Raw genomic sequence first — 18,619 nt, 5'->3', positions numbered from 1 at the left:
GTTGCTGATGAGGAACTGTGATCCCCTGTAGAGGGAGAGGCATTCTGATTTTGGGTATTCTCAGCCTTTTTAGGCTGGTTTCTTCCCTTTGTTATGGATTTATCCATCTGTGGTCTTTATAATTACCGTCTTTATAATTGGGTTTCTGAGTGGACATCCAACTTGTTGATTCCCAGTGCTAAAATCTGAGCAACCCACTGCGCCGGCCAAAACAGCGGTGTTGTGATTTATGGTGCATTTCTGACTGCACCAAGAACCGCCGCACCAAGACAGCGGCAGAACTGCCTTGCTGGCCACAAGAGTCGCGCTGGCGACCCGTGGGGCTCCTCCGATGGGAATCTCCTGGTGCGTGAGCAACAAAAATTCATCTGAAAGTGTGGCGTCCTCTCGGCCTCTGCGCTTTCACTGGGAGCTACAATCCCGAGCTGCTAGTGATCAGCCATCTTGGATCTCTCTCCTCTTCTTCTGTATATTTAAAGTGCAGATGTAATTGTGGGTGGCATGTAATTGAGTCTTTATTATTTAATGTCTGCCTTTTAATGAGAATGTTTAGTCATTAACATTTGATGTAATTATTGAGAGGTTGAACTTCAGTCTACCGTTTTAATATTTGTATTCTGTTTCTTTTTTGTGTGTCTATTCTCACTCCTTTTTAGTCCTTTCCTGCCTTTTGTGGGGTATACTGAATACCTTTAGAATTCTGTTGTTATTTTTCTGCTGACTTTTTTGCTATACCTCTTTGCATTTTCTCTCCCCCCTCAGCTGTTGCTTTCACTTTTTACCATTTACTTAGAATTAATGTTGTAGCAGTTTGCATAAAATGTAGAAATGTTGCAACTCTGTAGGTTTGTTCCCTCCAGTTTATTTTGCTGTACTTCTCTGATAAATCCTATCTGCACAGTTTGAAACTTCTTAAGATAACGTTACAAGTTTTACCCTAAATAAACACATCTAATTTATATTTACCCTGTATTTTACTTTTTTTGTTTTTGAAACAAGAGTCTTGCTCTGCCGCCTATGCTGGAGTGCAGTGGCTCAGCCTGGTCTCACTGCAATCTCTGCCTCCGGGGTTCAACCAACGCTTGTGTTTCAGCCTCCCAAATAGCTGGGATTACAGTTGTGCACCACCACGTCTGGCTAATTTTTGTATTTTTAGTAGAAATGGGGTTTCACCATCTTGGCCAGACTGGCTTTGAAGCACTGGCCCCAACTAATCTACCTGCCTTGGCCTCCCAAATTGCTGGGATTACAGGTGTGAGCCACTGTGCCTGGCCTATATTTACCATTTTTTATGTTCTTCATTTCTTACAGACTATTCGAGTGTCTGTCTAGTACCATTTTCTTTCAACTTGAATAATTCTCTTTTCTTTTTTCTTTTCCCGAGACAGAGTCTTGCTCTGTCGCCCAGGCTGGAGTGTGATGGTACGGTCTTGACTCACTGCAACCTCCGCCTCCTGGGTTCAAGTGATTCTCCCTCCTCAGCCTCCTGAGTAGCTGGGATTACAGGCACCCACCATCATACTTGGCTTATTTTTGTAGAGACTGGGTTTCAGCATGTTGACCAGGCTAGTCTTGAACTCCTGACCTTAGGTGATCCGCCTGCCTCAGCCTCCCAAAGTGCTGAGATTACAGACATGAGCCACTGCACCTGACCTCTTTTTTTCTTAAAATATCTTTATTTGCCTTCATAAATAAAGAATATTTTCCCTGGATGTGGAGTTTTGGATTGGCAGCTTTATATTTGAGCTCTTTAAAGACGTCATTTTACTGTCTCTGCTCTCTTTTGTTTCTGCAGTACAGTATGAAGATGTCTGTGGTCATCCAATTTATTGTTCTTCTGTATGTAAAGTTTCATTTTTCCCTAACCATTTCAAATATCTTTATCTTAGACTGGGATATATCTACTTGTGGTTGTTTTTAGATTGACTGTGTTTTGCTTTTTTTTGCAGAGTGAGGAGTTGTCCTACTCTTACATGTATCAATATGTTAGATCTAATGATACGGTCCCATGGATCTGTATAACTTGGTTGGACTCAAACAGCAAATTTTGTCTTTTAGACAGTGGGTCATATTTTGGTTCAGCTCTTTTAGTTACTCAGAAACGACCCTAACATGAGTAGATCAGGGATCATCCAGAGATTTAAGCAGAGTTTATATACAGAATTTGGGGTTCCCTCCTGCCACTTGATTATTTTCCTTCCAGGAATATCCTCATTTTGCAGCAGCTATGGATTGCCCTCAACTCTATCTTTTTATCTTTAAGCTAGAAAGGCTGTGAGGGTTTCTGTTGGAGTTTTAGCTCTCCCATGTAGCACAGACCAGGACCAGTTGTCAGGCTAAAAGCTATAAACATCAGAGAACTCTCCCCACATTATTCCTTTCTTATAAGAGTTGGCTCCCTTCTTGTCATTCTCCAGTGCCTTCACGTATTAGTCCATTCTTTCACTGCTATAAATAAATACCTGAGCCTGGGTAACTTATAAAGGAGTTTAATTGGCTTACGGTTCCACAGGCTTTATAGGGAGCATGATGCTGGCTTCTGGGGAGATCTCAGAAAACTTACAATCATGGTGGAAGGCAAAGGGGGAGCTGGCATTTACTGTGGCTGGAGCAAGAGGGAGAAGGGGAAGGTGCTATACACTTGTAAACAACCAGATCTCATGAGAATTTACTATCATGGGAATAGCACCAAGGGGAAGTTGCTAAACCATTCATGAAGAACCACCCTTGTTATCCAGTCACCTCACACCAGGCCCCACCTCCAACATTGGGGATTACAATGACATGACATTTGGGCAGGGACACAGATCCAAACCATATCACTTCATATAGTTGTTCTATAAATTTTATCCAGAGATGAGGATTGCTTGAGCTCAGGGGTTTGAAACCAGCCTAAGCAAGATAGGGAGATCCCATCTCTACCAAAAATTTAAAAAAAACAACATTAACTGGGTACAGTGGTGTGTGCCTGTGGTCCCAGCTACTTGTGATGCTGAGGTGGGAAGATCACTTGGGCCTGGGAGGTAGAGACTGAAGTGGGCTGTGATCGTACCACTGCACTCCAACCTGGGTGACAGAGTGAAAACCTGTCTTGAAAAAAATATTTTTAATTTTAATCCAGAGTTTTCAGTTTTATCTATGGGAGGGTCATTTGGAAAGGTGGCCATTACTTGGCCAGAAGCAGAACCCTCCCAGCTTAGATTTTGAGAAAAACAGATTGAGATCTTATAGTATTCTGCTTCAGTTTTTCTTTCTTGAGCTCATATTGTACTTGTCTTTTGCTGACACCATTGACTCATTAAAATTAATAGTCTTGCAGAGTGATAATATAAAAAGTCAATGTGGTTCACCCTCAATCCAACCCCATCTCTCATCACCCATTTTTATTTCCATGTGTGTCCTAACTTGGCTCTGTCTGGTGCCTTTATAGCTAAAATTAGCCACACTTGGTATTTTTAACTCTACAGTGCTTGGAAAGTATTTTGAGAGGCTTTGCCATATAACTTCATGAAAATAATGTGAGGAAAAGAACTACAGGAAACTGGTGAAATAATATTTTCAGTTGCTAAGAAAAGTTTCTTATTAATGGGAGAATTTACTAAGGGAACTATGTGTTGCCAAGTGAAGAGTTTCCTCACTTTTTTTTTTGTCTGTGAACATTTCTAGGTGTCTATACTTTTTGTGAACTCTCATGCTATGAAGGTTTAGGTTTGCTGGTGCAGTGGGAATTGATCTTTGAAAATTACAAGTCCACTTAAAAAAAGATGGATGGCCAGATGAAGAATCTGCGCCCTGTGTGCCTATATGTGTGCTAAAGCCATGGAGCTTATGAAATCTGAGGTAATCTTGGCTTATTTTTTTTTTTTTTTTGAGTTGGAGTCTTGCTCTGTTGCCCAGACTGGAGTGCAGTGATGCGATCTTGGCTTATTGCTACTTTCACCTCCCAGGCTTAAGTGATTCTCCTGCTTCAGCTTCCAGGTAGCTGGGATTACAGGCACGTGATTCCACGCCTGGCTAATTTTTGTATTTTTAGTAGAGACAGGGTTTCACCATGTTGGCCAGGCTGGTCTCAACTCCTGACCTCGAATGGTCTACTCACCTTGGCCCCCCAAAGCGCTGGGATTACTTGACCTCCCAAAGTGCTGGGATTGAGCCATTGTACTTGGCTCAATCTTGGCTTGTAAGAAGTTTAAGATCTTGAGGTCAGGCAAGAGGGAGTGAAGGGATGATACATTATTTATAGCCACGCAATCAATTATACCAAAAGTTTTAGTGGCTTAAAATGGCACGTCTTTTTTATCACAGTTGCTGAGGGTCAGGATTCTGAGTTTGGCTTAGCTAGATCCTCTGATTCAGGGTCTTTGACAAATGCTGTCAAGATGTTGGCCAAGGCTGCAGTCTCAACTGAAGTCATGGGGGGCAGGGTTGAGGATCTGCTTCTAAGCTCATTCACATTAATTGGTTGGATTTAGTTGCCTGCCAGCTGTTGGACTGAGGGCCTCCATTTCTTCCTGATAATTGTCTTTGTCATGTGGACCTCCCCATAAGGTGGCAAGCTATATGGAAGCCAGAGTCATTTTGTAAATTAACCTTGGAAGTGACATTTTGTGTGTGTGTGTGTGTGTATTTATTTATTATTATTATTATTTTTGCCATATTCTGTTCAGTAGAGGCAAGGCTCTGGTCATGAGTACTAGGAGGTATGGAGATCATTAATAGAGCTGTGTTTTTTTGTTGGTGAGTTGAGGGTATGGGGAAGAAGAAAAAGAAGGTATAAATTTTTATTTCTTACAGTGTATACTTAAGAGTAGGAGCCAGAATCACACAGCAGGGTGAGAAATTTCAAAAGCAAAGTTTACCACTAGGAAGCTATATGATGTCTTAAAAGAGAAGAACAGCAAAGCGTCTGAATTAATGGAATGTAACAAAACTTTAAACATTGAAAGGGTATTTTTCTGTACTTTTAGGTTGAAGTTTTATCTTAATTTTCTAGTCAGTATTTTTGTACACTGACTTGGTTGAAAATATTCATGACTGAAATTATATTATTTCTTTTTACCTATTCTTTTTGAAAGATGGGAAGACTTATTCTTCTAATTGGCTAATAGATTTCAAAGTTCATATGCTTCCTGTAATGTGCTAAACTCATACATTGTGTAGTAACAAAATTGGAGTAGTTTAAAATAATGGAACAGTAGCTGCTATTCTATTCTTCATCCTTGTGTGTGCATGTCTGTTTGTGTCTGTATCTATAGTTTGATGTCTAAAATGTTTCCCACAGATTTTGTCTTTCATGTAATTCTTTGAAGAAAGTTGAGATCCTTTTTGAAGAAAACAATTCCTGCAGTATTAATTTTATGAATAAGTTTCTTCCTACTGCCTTAAAATCTGATATTGTAGACATGTTTTTGTTATAAGTTAACATTATATTTTCAGTAATGAAATCTTTTAAAATAAACCTTGGTTATTTCTAAAAAGAATATAAATTTCAGCAAATAAATTATTTCCTCTTAGCTTCAAATTAAATATAAAGTATAATGTGGAAGTAATAGAAAATATGTGAAGAGGTAATTTTGTGGAACTCTAATATCGTTGGTAGTCAGGATCTAACTTTCTTTTTTGAGTAGAGTGGTTGCAAGTCCAGACCTGGAAGCAGACTGGCTGCTTTGAGTCCCATTTCTGCCTCTCCCTATAGTATGTTCTTAGTCAAATTAATTCACTTCTTGTGTCTCAATTTCCTATCTGTAAAATGGGGACATTAATGGTACCTCCCAAATAAGTTTATTGAAGAGATAAGTGAATTAATAAAGGCAAAGCACATAGAACTGTATATGACACTTAGTAAGTACTATATACATATACTAAATTTTTACTATTAGTAGTAGTATTAGTATCACAATACTGGCTTAGTAATTACTTATGTCACTTAATTGTCTCTTGGGTTTAGGTCTTTCATAATGTAAATCAAGAGATTTGGATTTTTTATGACTAACTGGGGACCTGTTAGTGTCTGTTGGATAGTAATCCACTGATACATTTTTTCTCATTGATTTTGTTAGGATTTTTTGTGCCTACTGTTAAACAATACTCTGAAATATAGGGTCTCAAATATTTATAGACAGTTGTAGAGTGCATTCTTCTGAAACAGTTGGTTTTAATTTTTTCAAGTAACATTTGCTTTATCTTTGTTAATTAGTCTTTCATATTACAAGAAAGAGAGCATTGCTTGAATTTTTTTCTGTGCTGCTTAGCAGCAGGCCAAGTCTTCATCAGTATGTGGCCAGCTGGAGTTGCACACACAAAGCAGGTTCCTATCCTAGATACTCTCAATCTTACTAGTTTGTTAATCTTTCTTTTCTTCTTTTTTTAAGAGATAGTGTCTCACTCTATTGCCCAGGCTGGAATGCAGTGGCTCAATAATAGCTCACTATAACTTTGAACTCCTGGGCTGAAGTGATCCTTCTACTTCAGTCTCCCAAGTAGCTGGAACTATGGGTGCACACTGTTATGCCTGGCTAATTTATTTTATTTTTTATTTCTTGTGGAGACAGTCTCACTTTGTTTTGTCCAGGCTGTTCTCTAACTCCTGGGCTCAAGTGATCCTCCTGCCTTTGCTGAAGTGCTAGGATTATAGGCCTGAGCCACTGTACCCAGCCTGTTAATGTTTCTTTGTATTTTTTTCTGTCTCCACAAGCTTTTATAAGTTTTACAAGTTTCTCTGTCTCCCTTGTGGTTCTAAGACTACGAAAATTGTGTGTTCTCATCGTCTTTAGCATTCTTCTGTCTCCAGGTGTGTTACAGAGAGGGACAGGTTCTTTTTATCACCTGAGTCACATTTATTGAATTTGGCAGATTCTATACTTGTTTAAGTAAGAGGCATTCATGATTAAAGTCAAATAGTACCACAAGAATTATTGAAAAAAATTACTTCCACTGTTCCTAAGCACACACATGTAGTAGGTACCTTCTCTAAAGTACTTTTCTACATATCATTGTATTTAACTTAACGCCTTTCCCTATTTTAAGAGATTTTTTTTATCCTCTAGAATGACCCAACAGATTTGCTGAAATGTTTTCTTTTCTTCTAAAACATGCCATCTTGCTTTTGATGATCATTTAGACTGACGATTTTCTTTGGTGAATCAGATCAGTTATCCTAGACTGCGTTTGTACTTTGCACATGAATGCAGATGTTGTAGGATAAAGAGTTTAATAGTGCCATATTGATATTTTTACCTTTTATTTATTATTGCTATTTCTTGGTAAGATGAATGAAACAGAACTATGTGGTCTTTAGAGGAAGTTTTGCTTTTCTGCATATTTGGTGCTGCTGCATTCCAGATGGTTTTCTTGCCTTGCAGAAAATAACTTTGTAGGCTGACGTTATTTGCATCTGCTGTTTGTCAGTGGCATTTACAGTGTTTTTGTTGTATTCCTCAATCTCTCAGCCATTGTGGCAGAACTTAATTGTAACTAGCAAGTGGAATTTTTTCCCTGGTTCTTAGCAATATTTCTTTCTTTTTTTTAATGGAATGGCAAAGGAGTTAAGTTTCTAATTTGGTCTACTGGTGATAGTGGTTGGTTAATTGAAATGAAGTTTGGTATCCTTAAACATGACATATAACTTTAAATACTTATTATTTATTTATTTTTGGAAGCTTTAACTGATTTTTTTTTTTTCTTTTTTGAAATAGGGTCTTAACTGTGTCACCCAGGTTGGAGTGCAGTGGCACGATGTTGGCTCAAGGCACCAGGGATCCTCCCATCTCAGCCTCCTGAGTAGCTGGGACCACAGGTGCCCGCCACCCTGCCCAGCTAAGTTTTGCATTTTTTGTAGAGATAGGGTGTTGCTATGTTGCCCAGGCTGGTCTTGAATTCCTGGGCTCAAGCAATCCACCTGCCTCAGCCTCCCAAAGTACTGGGATTACAGTCGTGAGCCACTGCGTCTGGCCCAGAAATTTATTTTCTCATAGTTCTGAAGGCTGGAAGTCTGAGCTCAATGTGCTGGCAGGGCTGGTTTCCTCTAAGGCCTCTCTTGTTGGCTTGCAGATGGCCGCCCGCTTGCTCTTCATATGGCTGTTCCTCTGTGCATTTGCTCCTGTGGTGCCTCTCACTCTTTAAATACTCTAGTCTGTGTTATATGTGTTAATTCTCCAGTCTTTTGCTGTAAAGCTTTTTCTTTAGTGTTAGTCTGGTGATGAGAACTCTATATTCTTTTTCTTCCTAAAGCATGCCCCAGCATAAGTCGAGAGAGCACTTAGACATGTGCAAAGCATTCTGAATACAGAACTCTGCTAGACTTGTATGATCCTTTTAGTGCCTACCTTGATAAAAATTTCTCAAAACATTTAACTTAATTTTTATAGGATTTCTGTATACTCACATCATATCAATTTATATAACACTTAGGTTGCAGACTTACAAGTACATTTATAGTGAATACATTTGGTCACAAACAAAGCTGATTCTCTTTGTTTGTTTGTTTTGAGACAGAGTCGTACTGTGTTACCCAGGCTAGAGTACAGTGACATGATCATGGCTCACTGTGGCCTTGAACTCCTGGCTCAAGTGATCTTCCCACCTCAGCCTCCCAAGTAGCTAAGACTACAGGCACATGCCACCGTGCCCAGCTGATTTTTTAATTTTTCATTTCTGTAGAGATGGGGGTCTTGCTGTGTTGCCCAGGCTGTATAGCTGATTCTCAAGCACCATCTAACCTCTGGGAGCAGAACAGTGCAGAGCAATTAGAGTAGTTGAGAAACTCGGAGCATTTAGAGTGCTAGTGGTATGGTTTGTGGATGGGAAGGGTAGGAGTGGAGAGATTGTCCATTTGGGTGTTGGAGGTCAGAAAAGGAAGCTTTCACCGTCGTATTTCAGAGCTCTTACACCAAGTTTACAGATTTTTACTTTTCACCCTTAGTATCACGCACCACTTTTCAGGCCACGTCTCTCACAGATCTTTAATTAGGACAGATATATTGCCAATCCTTCATGAGTTTAGCACCTGATATTGGTAGAGGTGTTATGTACAATATATTGTGAGAGCACAGAAAATAAGTTCTTGTTTTGGGGGGAGTATAAAAACTTTCAAGAAGAGATGACTTTCTAAATTCTGAAGTATAGGCCAGAGCTAGAAGGTATCTGGGAAGAGGAAAATGGGGCAGATAATGTGGTCAGAAGAGGGGAAGGCATGTACAAAATTGTGACTACAAGAACATGTACAGCATAACTGTTCTTGCTATAGCTTTGGACTGTTTTGAACACCAATGTGCTCCCAGCACTAGGATGGTAGAATAATGTCTGGGTTACATTACATGCTTAGTAAGTATTTTAAAGTGAGAATGAATGTTGAGGAAGACAGAGGCCAAACCATAGTGGACCCTGTACGTGATGCTGTGAAGCCAGCGTTTATCCTGAAATGAGTCTTTGAGGTATCTTAACCAGAAGAATGACATGATCAAATTTTATTTATAAAAATATCCCTCCCAAATCATTGGGAAGGGAGAATATGGTTGCAGTGAGAGATACCGTTAAGGAGACTATTGAAATAATTCAGTTGAGGAACTAGGGAAGGCCCAAATTAAAGCTTTTGAGCATTGTGAACAAAGGGTACTGATGCATTGTAAGAGTCTTTTGGAAATAGAATTGACAGGCCTTGGTGACTGTGTGTTTGGAGCAGTGAGGGTAAGGGAGGATTCTGGAGTGACCCCTACATTTGTAGGATGATTCCAGAGTGGTGGTGTTGGTGCTTTGGACTAGGAAAAAGTTCTTGATTTTTAACACAATATATGGCACGTGGTATTAATTGTTCACTTTCCTATTTGAGAAAAATATGTTTATTATTCCTATCTGAATGTACAATCTTAATTTTTTTATTTTTTATTTTTATTTTTGGAGACAGAGTCTCACTCTGTCACCCAGCCTGGAGTGCAGTAGGCACAATGTTGGTTCACTGCAACCTCTGCCTCCTGGATTCAGGCGAATCTCACGTCTCAGCCTCCCAAGTAGCTGGGACTACAGGCGTCTGCCACCACGCCCAGCTAATTTTTTGTATTTTTAGTAGAGACAGGGTTTTGCCATGTTGACCGGGCTGATCTCGAACTCCTGACCTCAGGTCATCCGCCCACCTTGGTTTCCCAGTGTGCTGGGAATACAGGTGAGAACCAGCATGCCCGGCCCACAATCTTTTATAACTGAGATGATCTCGCTCACTTTTATTATATGCCAGGACCTGTGTTATAAATGTGAACAATATTTGTGGATTTGAGTTGAAACCTAACTCACTTGTTTACTCCGAGCCTTTTTAATGTTTGAAATGCCATAAAATTGTAGACTTAACCCAGTAAATTGACATCAGAGAATAAGGTAGAAATTCTGTCTTTAAAATTTCAAACTTTATAGTGTCATTTCTTTATATTTTATCTTCTGAATAAATGACATCTTAGTTCATAGAATGACTCATTATCATAACAGACGTGATGCTAATTCTCTTTCTTTAGGATATATTCTCTTAAGTGGTTAATAGTATCGTAGAGGTTATTGTGCACAGGTTGATAACTCACCACAGAATAGGCTCTATGCTGCACATAGGGCATTCAAGAAGGAATGACATATTTTCCATTTTCAAAGATAGTGAAGACATGTTTCTAAATAAGTGAGGTGGACCATGACTTTCAGTGTTGATATATTCTAATACTTTACAGCATATCACATATTAACTGTGGGAATATTATTAAATGCTAGGTGCATCCATAATTTTTTTCCTCCTTTTGATTGCCCCCTCCTTTGCATCTTCTCTATCTGCATATCCTTTCTGCTGTACTTCCATCATACATCCCCAGTGCTTTCCTTTCCCTCCTTTTTTTCTAGTCTGGTATTTGTGCTTCTGTTCTTGATTTCTCTGCCACCTCCTTGAATTTTTTCTCTGCATAGTAGCTACAATTATGTTTAAAATGTAAGTCATGTTCTGCTTAAAGCCCTTCCTTGGCTTCCCAGGTTACACTTAGAGTAAAACTCAAGTCCCTTCCCGTTCCTTAAATATTGCTTCCTCAGAGAGTCTTAGCTGTTGAGAGATTAATCAATACTCTGAGAACTCAGAGAAAGGGGCAATTAGTTCTGGCTTTGAGAATCCCCAGAAAGAATTAATAAGAGGAATAGTGTTTGATCCAGGTCTTGATGAGTAGGATTTTGTTAGATTATAGTATGTGCTGAAAAAGCATTTAAAGAGTGCCTACTATGTGCTGTGCACTGTCATATTCATGCTTTCTTTGACAAGTAATGATGAATAAGTGGTATCTTTTTCAGGCTAGAGTGCAGTGGTATGATCTTGGCTCACTGCAACCTTTGCCTCCTGGGTTCAAGCAATTCTGTCCCAGCTTCCCAAGTAGCTGGTTCTACAGGTGCACGCCAACATGTCCAGCTAATTTTTGTATTTTTACTAGAGTCGCGGTTTCACCATGTTGGCCAGGATGGTCTCAATCCCTTGACCTCATGATCCAACCCCTTGGCCTCCCAAAGTGCTGGGATTACAGGCGTGAGCCACTGCGCCCGGCCAATAAGTGGCATCTTTGAAAAGAGGTTGATATTTGTTAGCAGCTTGGTTTTACTGCAGTCTCAATAAATAGTATATACAAGACTAGCCCAGCAATCCTTAGTCTGCTTAAATACCAGGAACTGCTTCATTCACTGGTACCTATGAGAATAGAACTTGGCAAGTGTTGTCATCACATATACCTGCTGAGTCAACTTGACTATAGTCAGAAATGAATTACCTGACAAAACCACAAGATTGTAATTTGGTATTTTGGTTTTTAGACCTCCCCCCCCCCCCCGCTTTAAACCAGCCATCTCTAGCCTTTTAATGCCATATTTTATTTTAAAATACCAAAATTAACATGAGGAGATGATTGTAATTAACTATATATATACCAATTACATTGGGTCGTAAAAATGAAATTTTTGTTTATAACTAATTTAGTGCCTGATCTTCACAAAACTACAGCTTGGTAATTTACTAATTTAATCTTTTGCGTAGTTGCTTCACTGACTCAGAATCTTGAAGACTTTGACTGGGTATTCATTTTGAGGCTTGTCATGATGCAGATGGGATGGCAGTAAAATGATGCACTGCTCTATTATTTGTTCACCAGTGACCATGCAGCAATACTGTCTCTTGTGGCTAAGTAAGGCCAGCCATATTTTAAAGTAGGCCCTTGGCTAAGCATTTCACTGGACCAGGGAGAAATGGGGGAAAAAGATCTACACATACTACAGGGAATTGTCTAGGAAGCCCAAGTTATTGCATTTAATGATTTATCTTTGTTTTGAAATATTCCTATTTTTAGATTTCAAAAATACCATTTTAAATAAGTTACGTTGGTCCCCACTGCCGCCCCATTGCATACCTGGCAAGTAGCCCAGAATATTGGCAGCCAATTCTGTATTGATTTATCTTGTCTGCTTTTGAAGTTCATGGCTCCATGAAGTCTGAAACTGCTTACCACCAATTTATTTTGTGCATCACACCTGTAATAGGATTTAGTATGTGAATGGCTTTTTTCCTTACTTCAGCAGTCTCTTCTTCACCAACTAGGTGTCCAACAATTCAATTCACTCTGACACTATGCAGAGTTAACATAGACCCCATAAGTTAAAGGCTCAGTCCCACAAAGCTGTCCCTACTTCAGATTCACTGCAAATGGAGTGCCCAGGCTATCCACATCTACCTAGCCAACTGCAAATTCTGAGGTTCCTGAAACCACCCAACACACATTTGATAATTAGCTAGAATGATTCCCAGAACTCAGCAAAGCATTTCACTATTACCTGTTATAAAGGATATAGTTTAGGAATAGCCAAATGGAAGAGATAGGGGTCTTTTCTACCCTTTCCAAGTGCAACTCTCCCAGCACCTTCATATGTTGATCAACCCCAAAAACCCTCATTCAGGGTTTTTATGGCAGTTTCATTACATAGGCATGACTGATGAAATCATTGGCCATTGTGATTGAACTCCATCTCTAGCCTGCCTCCCTTCCCCAGTTGTCATTGGGGGAGTAGTGGGGTAGGAAGTGTGGGCCAGAGTTCCAGCCTTCCAATCATGCCTTGATGTTTCTGGCCACTTGGCCCCATCTGAAGCCATCTAGGAGCCACTCAGCCAAGAATCATCTCATTAGTATACCAAAGACACTTTGAGGAGCCCTGTGCTAGGAACCCAGGACCCTAGACCAAATACATTTGAACCTTGAACAGTAGAGGAAAAAAGGCAAGTATAGGGGTGGAGGGGGTTAGGGATTCTCATCCCCAAGTGCAACTTTTTTTTTTTTTTTTTTTTTTAGATGGAGTCTCACTCTGTCGCTCAGGCTGGAGTACAGCTGTGTGGTTTCAGCTTACTGCAACCTCTGTCTCCCAGGTTCAAGCAATTCTCATGCTTCAGTCACCTGAGTAGCTGGGACCACAGGTGCATACCACCATGCCTGGCTAATTTTTGTATTTTTAGTAAAGATGGGGTTTCATCATGTTGGCCAGGCTAGTCTCAAACTCTTGACTTCAAGTGATATGCCCACTTCAGCCTCCCAAAGTGCTGGGATTACATGCGTGAGCCACCATGCCTGGCCCAAGTGCAACTTTTGACTCCCCAAAAACTTAACTACTAATAGCTTGCTGTTGAGTGGAAGCTTTATAGATATCCATAAATAGTCGATCAACACATACTTTGTTATATGTATTTTATACCATATTCTTAAAGTAATCTAGAGAAAAGAAAATATTAAGAAAATCATAAGAAGGAGAAAATGTATTTACTATTCATTAAGTGGACATGGGTCATCATAAAGATCTTCATCCTTGTCTTCATGTTGAGCAGGAAGGGGACGGCTTGGCCTTGCTGTCTTAGAGAGGAGAAGGTGGGAGAGGTGAAGGAGGTGGAAGGAGAGGCAGGCACCACCGGGTGTAACACTGGAAAAAATACTGAGAAGAAAAATACGTGTGGATACAAGTGGATCTGCACAGTTCCCATGTTGTTCATTGGCCAGCTGTACTTTTTATTATATGACAGGATATCTCTAGTGAGAAGAGGTCCTCAGATGCTGTGGAAAGGAATGAGAGGATTCAGTTGCATTTGTCACTAAACCCCAGCAGGCAGTGCCATCCCTTCCTTGCTGGGCCTTGATGTGGCTTCTCTGAGTGCCTAATGTCTTTTTGTTGTTGTTAGATGGAGCCTTGCTCTGTCACCCAGGCTGGAGTGCAGGGGCACAATTGTGATACTCGTGCTTCAGCCTCTCGTAGCTGGGATTATGGGTGCGTGCCACCACACCCAGCTAATTTTTGTATTTTTAGTAGAGGCAGGGTTTCACTGTGTTGGCCAGGCTGCTCTTGAATTCCTAATCTCAGGTGATCCACCTGCCTCAGCCTCCCAAAGTACTGGGATTATAGGTGTGAGCCACTGTGCCCCACCAGTGCCTAATGTCTTCTAGGACTACATAGTTATTTGGGTTTAGCCAGTCCCTTCACATATGTGTGTCACATACCCACATGGCTGTTACTACCTCAGCTCTTACCCTTATCTTATTTTTTCCTCTATTTTCAGTTTTCTTTAGAATTGGATTTGTATCCTTAACACATTTTGAAGGTTTTTTTCATTCTCCATCAGAAAACTAACCAACTAATTTTTTGCATTTTTGGCCTTTCTTGGCTACTTGGATATGTTCATTTGGAGAAAAAAAAGTAGAGGAAAACTTTGGGGTCATTAAAGCTAACTTTTCTTGTTTTAGATTTTTTTTTGGAGACGGAGTTTCGCTCTTGTTGCCCAGGCTGGAGTACAATGGTGTGATCTTGGCTTACCACAACCTCCGCCTCCCAGGTTCAAGTGGTTTTCCTGCCTCAACCTTTCGAGCAGCTGGGATTACAGCGTGCACCACCACACCCAGCTAATTTTGTAGAGACAGAGTTTCTCCATATTGGTCAGGCTGGTCTTGAGCTCACAACCTCAGGTGAATGCCCGCCTTGACCTCCCAAAGTGCCGGGATTACAGGTGTGAGCCATGGTGCCCGGCCCTTGTTTTAGATTTCTTATACTTAAAAGAAAAAAAAAATTTTTGAGGCTTGAAGTGACCTATTTACAAAATTAGGTATAGCTTTAGATTATGTGATCTTACTGACACTTCTTGAAGAGACATTATTTCTTGAATCTTGGAAACAATGTACCTTGAAAACTGGAAAATAGTGTCCTGTATTATTCTAGATTTGTTTATTGAATTGTTCTTTACATTTAGCAGTAAATTTGTTGCTTGAATTGTAAGCTATAAGAGGCACTTTGCCTTAGCTTGTTTCATGTAATCTTTCCATAGGGTTATGTAAATGTCATCACATAAAAAAGATTTCTGTTGTGAATGATGGAGAGATCTTTCAGCTGCTGTACTGACAAATGCCTTTTAATCTATCTTTTAAAAATAATTCAAGTTTTACTCATCAGCTTGTTTTTATTTCCAGAAGTATTTTACCAAAAATGTCTGTGCAGCATAAAAATGTAGACATTATTGTCGGATTTGCTGCACAAATCCTGTTACAAGTTAGTTTTTGTAAACATTTTTCTAATGGAAAATTATACATAATTATCATCTGTTGTTCTGAAACAATTTTATTACTCAGTGTTGTGACCTCTTGAGGCCCTCAGTGATCTTCTGTCATCAAGGACAAGAATAAAACACATGCCATGTCCTGCAAAGTTGCATTCATTATCCCTCTTGAATGGGTTAAGAGGTGGGGCAGCGACAAGCAAGGGGGGAGAGCATGAAGGTGACTTTTTGTTTCTGAGGATTTTTGGGAATGAACCTACATGATTTATTGTTTAAAATCTTTGAGATAAAATTGGTAGAAAAAATGATACTTTTGTGAAGGATGTGGTTGCATGAGCTACTTCAGAGGATTTCCATTAATGACTGTTAAGTCATCAGGAGTATCAGAAGGTTTGTCTGTATTGATGTTGAGTTATTTTAATTGGGTTAATAGCACAGAGTTGATGTGCTTATTCTAATATCCTAGAATATTTGAAAGATGAACCCATTGCTTAAGATGAAATTGATATCATCTTTATATTTGAAATATAGAGATGGGGTCTTAATATGTTGCCCAGGCTGGTCTTGAACTTGTGGCCTCAGATTATTCTCCCACCTTGGCTTCTCAAAATGCTGGGATTACAGGCATTGAGTCATTGTGCCCAGTGTTTCTATTTTATTTATTTGTGTATCTCAGTCTCACTTGGTAACAAATAATTGAGATAGATGAGTCTAATATTTAAAGATTCTATGATAGAATTGGCCTTTTCCCCTTTAATATTTATCTGTGGACGTTAGAATTTAAAATCTAGTGGGGATCTTTAGAAATTATCTCATTTTACATTTTCATTTTAAAATGAAGAAATTTGAAGCATAGGATGTTATCTTGCCCAAGAGGAATGAGGAATTTAGTTACAGTGCCATCCATTGGTTGTTAGCGGCTACTCCATGTCTCAAGGGGCAGATGGTTGATTATCACACTTTGTTACAGACCTTGAAGAAAGCCTGAGGATAAAAATAATTTTCTTAGTAAAAGTGTTATCACAGATCACCAATATACTAAACATGTATGCAATTACACAAATAATGATTAATTTACACTTGTATTAGGTTGGTGCAAAAGTAATTTTTTACTGTTTTGACTTTTTATGGCAGTTTTTGCCATTAAAACAGCAAAACGTGCAATTATTTTTGAACCAACACAGTGGTTATATTCAGTTTAGTGCATGTATTTGATACTCAAATTTAGAAGAAACCGTTTCTTCTGTTGCTTATCTAAGTGTTCTTCATGGATCCTGCTCTCCTTTTGGTCTCCTAATGTATTTTTTTGATTTGTCTTCACTATTGGACTCTCCGCATAAAGGCAGGCAGCCCCTGTCTTGTCCATTGTTGTTTCCAGACCCAGTAGCAGCACGGATTGTTGACTGACTCCTAGGTTTATGTGGCTCTGTGGAACACTTAGCATATTTTAAATATCTTAAGTTTGAATATTTTATTTATTTTTATTTTTTACAGTGAACAGAGTATCTGTCAGGCAAGAGCTGCTGTGATGGTTTATGATGATGCCAATAAGAAGTGGGTGCCAGCTGGTGGCTCAACTGGGTTCAGCAGAGTTCATATCTATCACCATACAGGCAACAACACGTTCAGAGTGGTGGGCAGGAAGATTCAGGACCATCAGGTAAGGCTCTACTACAATTCTTCTTAAAGATGATCTAGTATTACAAAGGGACTTGGTATATTCAGTAAAATAAAATAGTTTTAAAACTCTAATCAAAATAGTCTCTCTGGGAAAAACTGAAAATTATCTCTCTACCTTTTCTACCTTTTATGAAGCCTCAACTTAAATGAAGATTTAGAACAAATTGTACAAAAATAGAAATATGAGTTCTTCTATGATGAACCTTCATTAGATTTTTCTGGCCTTCAATTAGTTTTTGAAATGTAAAGCAAATTAAGGACCAGCAGAAATGAAACTCTACTCAAGTGGCAGATTGCATGTTTATGGGATTCATTTCCTGACAAAGTTTTGGGTATGGGGTTAGGGGAGGGAGTTAAAAGTGTAGATAGTTTCAGAAAATATTGTTAAATTCATATATGATAGAAAAATAGTAGGTATTGAGGTTGCTGGAATAGTTCGACTTTTGCAGTTCATGTCTGGGGCAACAGCTAAGCTTTTACTAATACCTTGCTCTGGATTTCCTAGAAAGTAGCTGGATTATCTGATTACTTGATTTCTTGGGCCTTAACAGATCAAGAGCAGGAGACAGAGGAAAAAGCAGATGAGGTCTTACTAGCATTAACTGTATACTAATAGTAAGAGCTTTTATAGAGGATAGATTTGCAAAATACTTTGGGAAAAAATTAAAAAATTTTTACCAAAGATGTTGGAATCAACTTACTTTAAAAATCATCCTGCTACACATGCAGAAAGAATGTAACAAATTTTCTCCTTCATTGCCCAGCTGCGCTTTTTTAGAGTGTAGGTTCCTAGGTTTCCCCTACCTTGCATGGTAGTGTGGTGTGAACAGATGCTGCATTCTTCCTGGGCTTTAGGATGGTGATTATGGATTTGTCATGCATGCATATAGGGACTGTGGGCCTATGAGAGGTTGGGCTGTGAAACTGGTTTTTGTTAAAAAATAACATAGGAATTTTAGAGGGGTTACACCCCATAGAAAGAGAACTAAGAGAAATCCTCCTACAAGCATAGGCAAGCAAAGGAGTTTATTTCTTTCTTAGCTGGCTTAGAAGCTCCCCCGAGAAATGAGAAACTCCTTCACTTAAGTAACTCCAGCCAAGAAACTAGGATACACTGGTTGTAGAGCAGTGAAATTCTTGGGGCACGTGGTAAAAACAAATGCACTGCCCGCATGGAGAGGAACTTTCACAGCTCTGAGTCAGTCTGTAGAAAGAGCAGTTCACTGAATTTACCATATTTATCCATTTATACAGTGGGTTTCGGCCTGCCACTCTTTCTGCTCTCTAGCTGCTTTCTGTCTCTCCCTTATTCCCTGCCCTCTTACTCTCTTCTTCTTCTTCTTCTTTTTTTTTTTTTTTTTTTTT

The 18,619-nt window shown here is 39.3% G+C and overlaps 1 protein-coding gene across 13 annotated transcripts in view; it reads left to right on the top strand.

Annotated features, from left to right (window-relative positions):
• Nucleotides 1-18,619, top strand: part of ENAH (ENAH actin regulator) — a 156,929-nt gene that overhangs the window by 68,371 nt on the left and 69,939 nt on the right. For 12 of the 13 annotated variants that reach the window (XM_037737744.1, XM_037737742.1, XM_017526421.2 and 9 more), the window contains exon 2: nucleotides 17,069-17,234. In XM_037737744.1, the coding sequence (XP_037593672.1) occupies nucleotides 17,069-17,234 (166 nt within the window). Of the gene's footprint in view, nucleotides 1-15,676; nucleotides 15,795-17,068; nucleotides 17,235-18,619 lie in introns of those variants that run through there. The other variant, XM_037737738.1, reaches the window with a different exon arrangement.

This window comes from Cebus imitator, unplaced genomic scaffold, assembly GCF_001604975.1.
Source record: "Cebus imitator isolate Cc_AM_T3 unplaced genomic scaffold, Cebus_imitator-1.0 Scaffold42, whole genome shotgun sequence".
NCBI classification, from domain to species: Eukaryota; Metazoa; Chordata; class Mammalia; order Primates; family Cebidae; genus Cebus; species Cebus imitator.
Note: the sequence above shows the minus strand (reverse complement) of the source record. Positions and strands in the feature narration are given on the sequence as shown.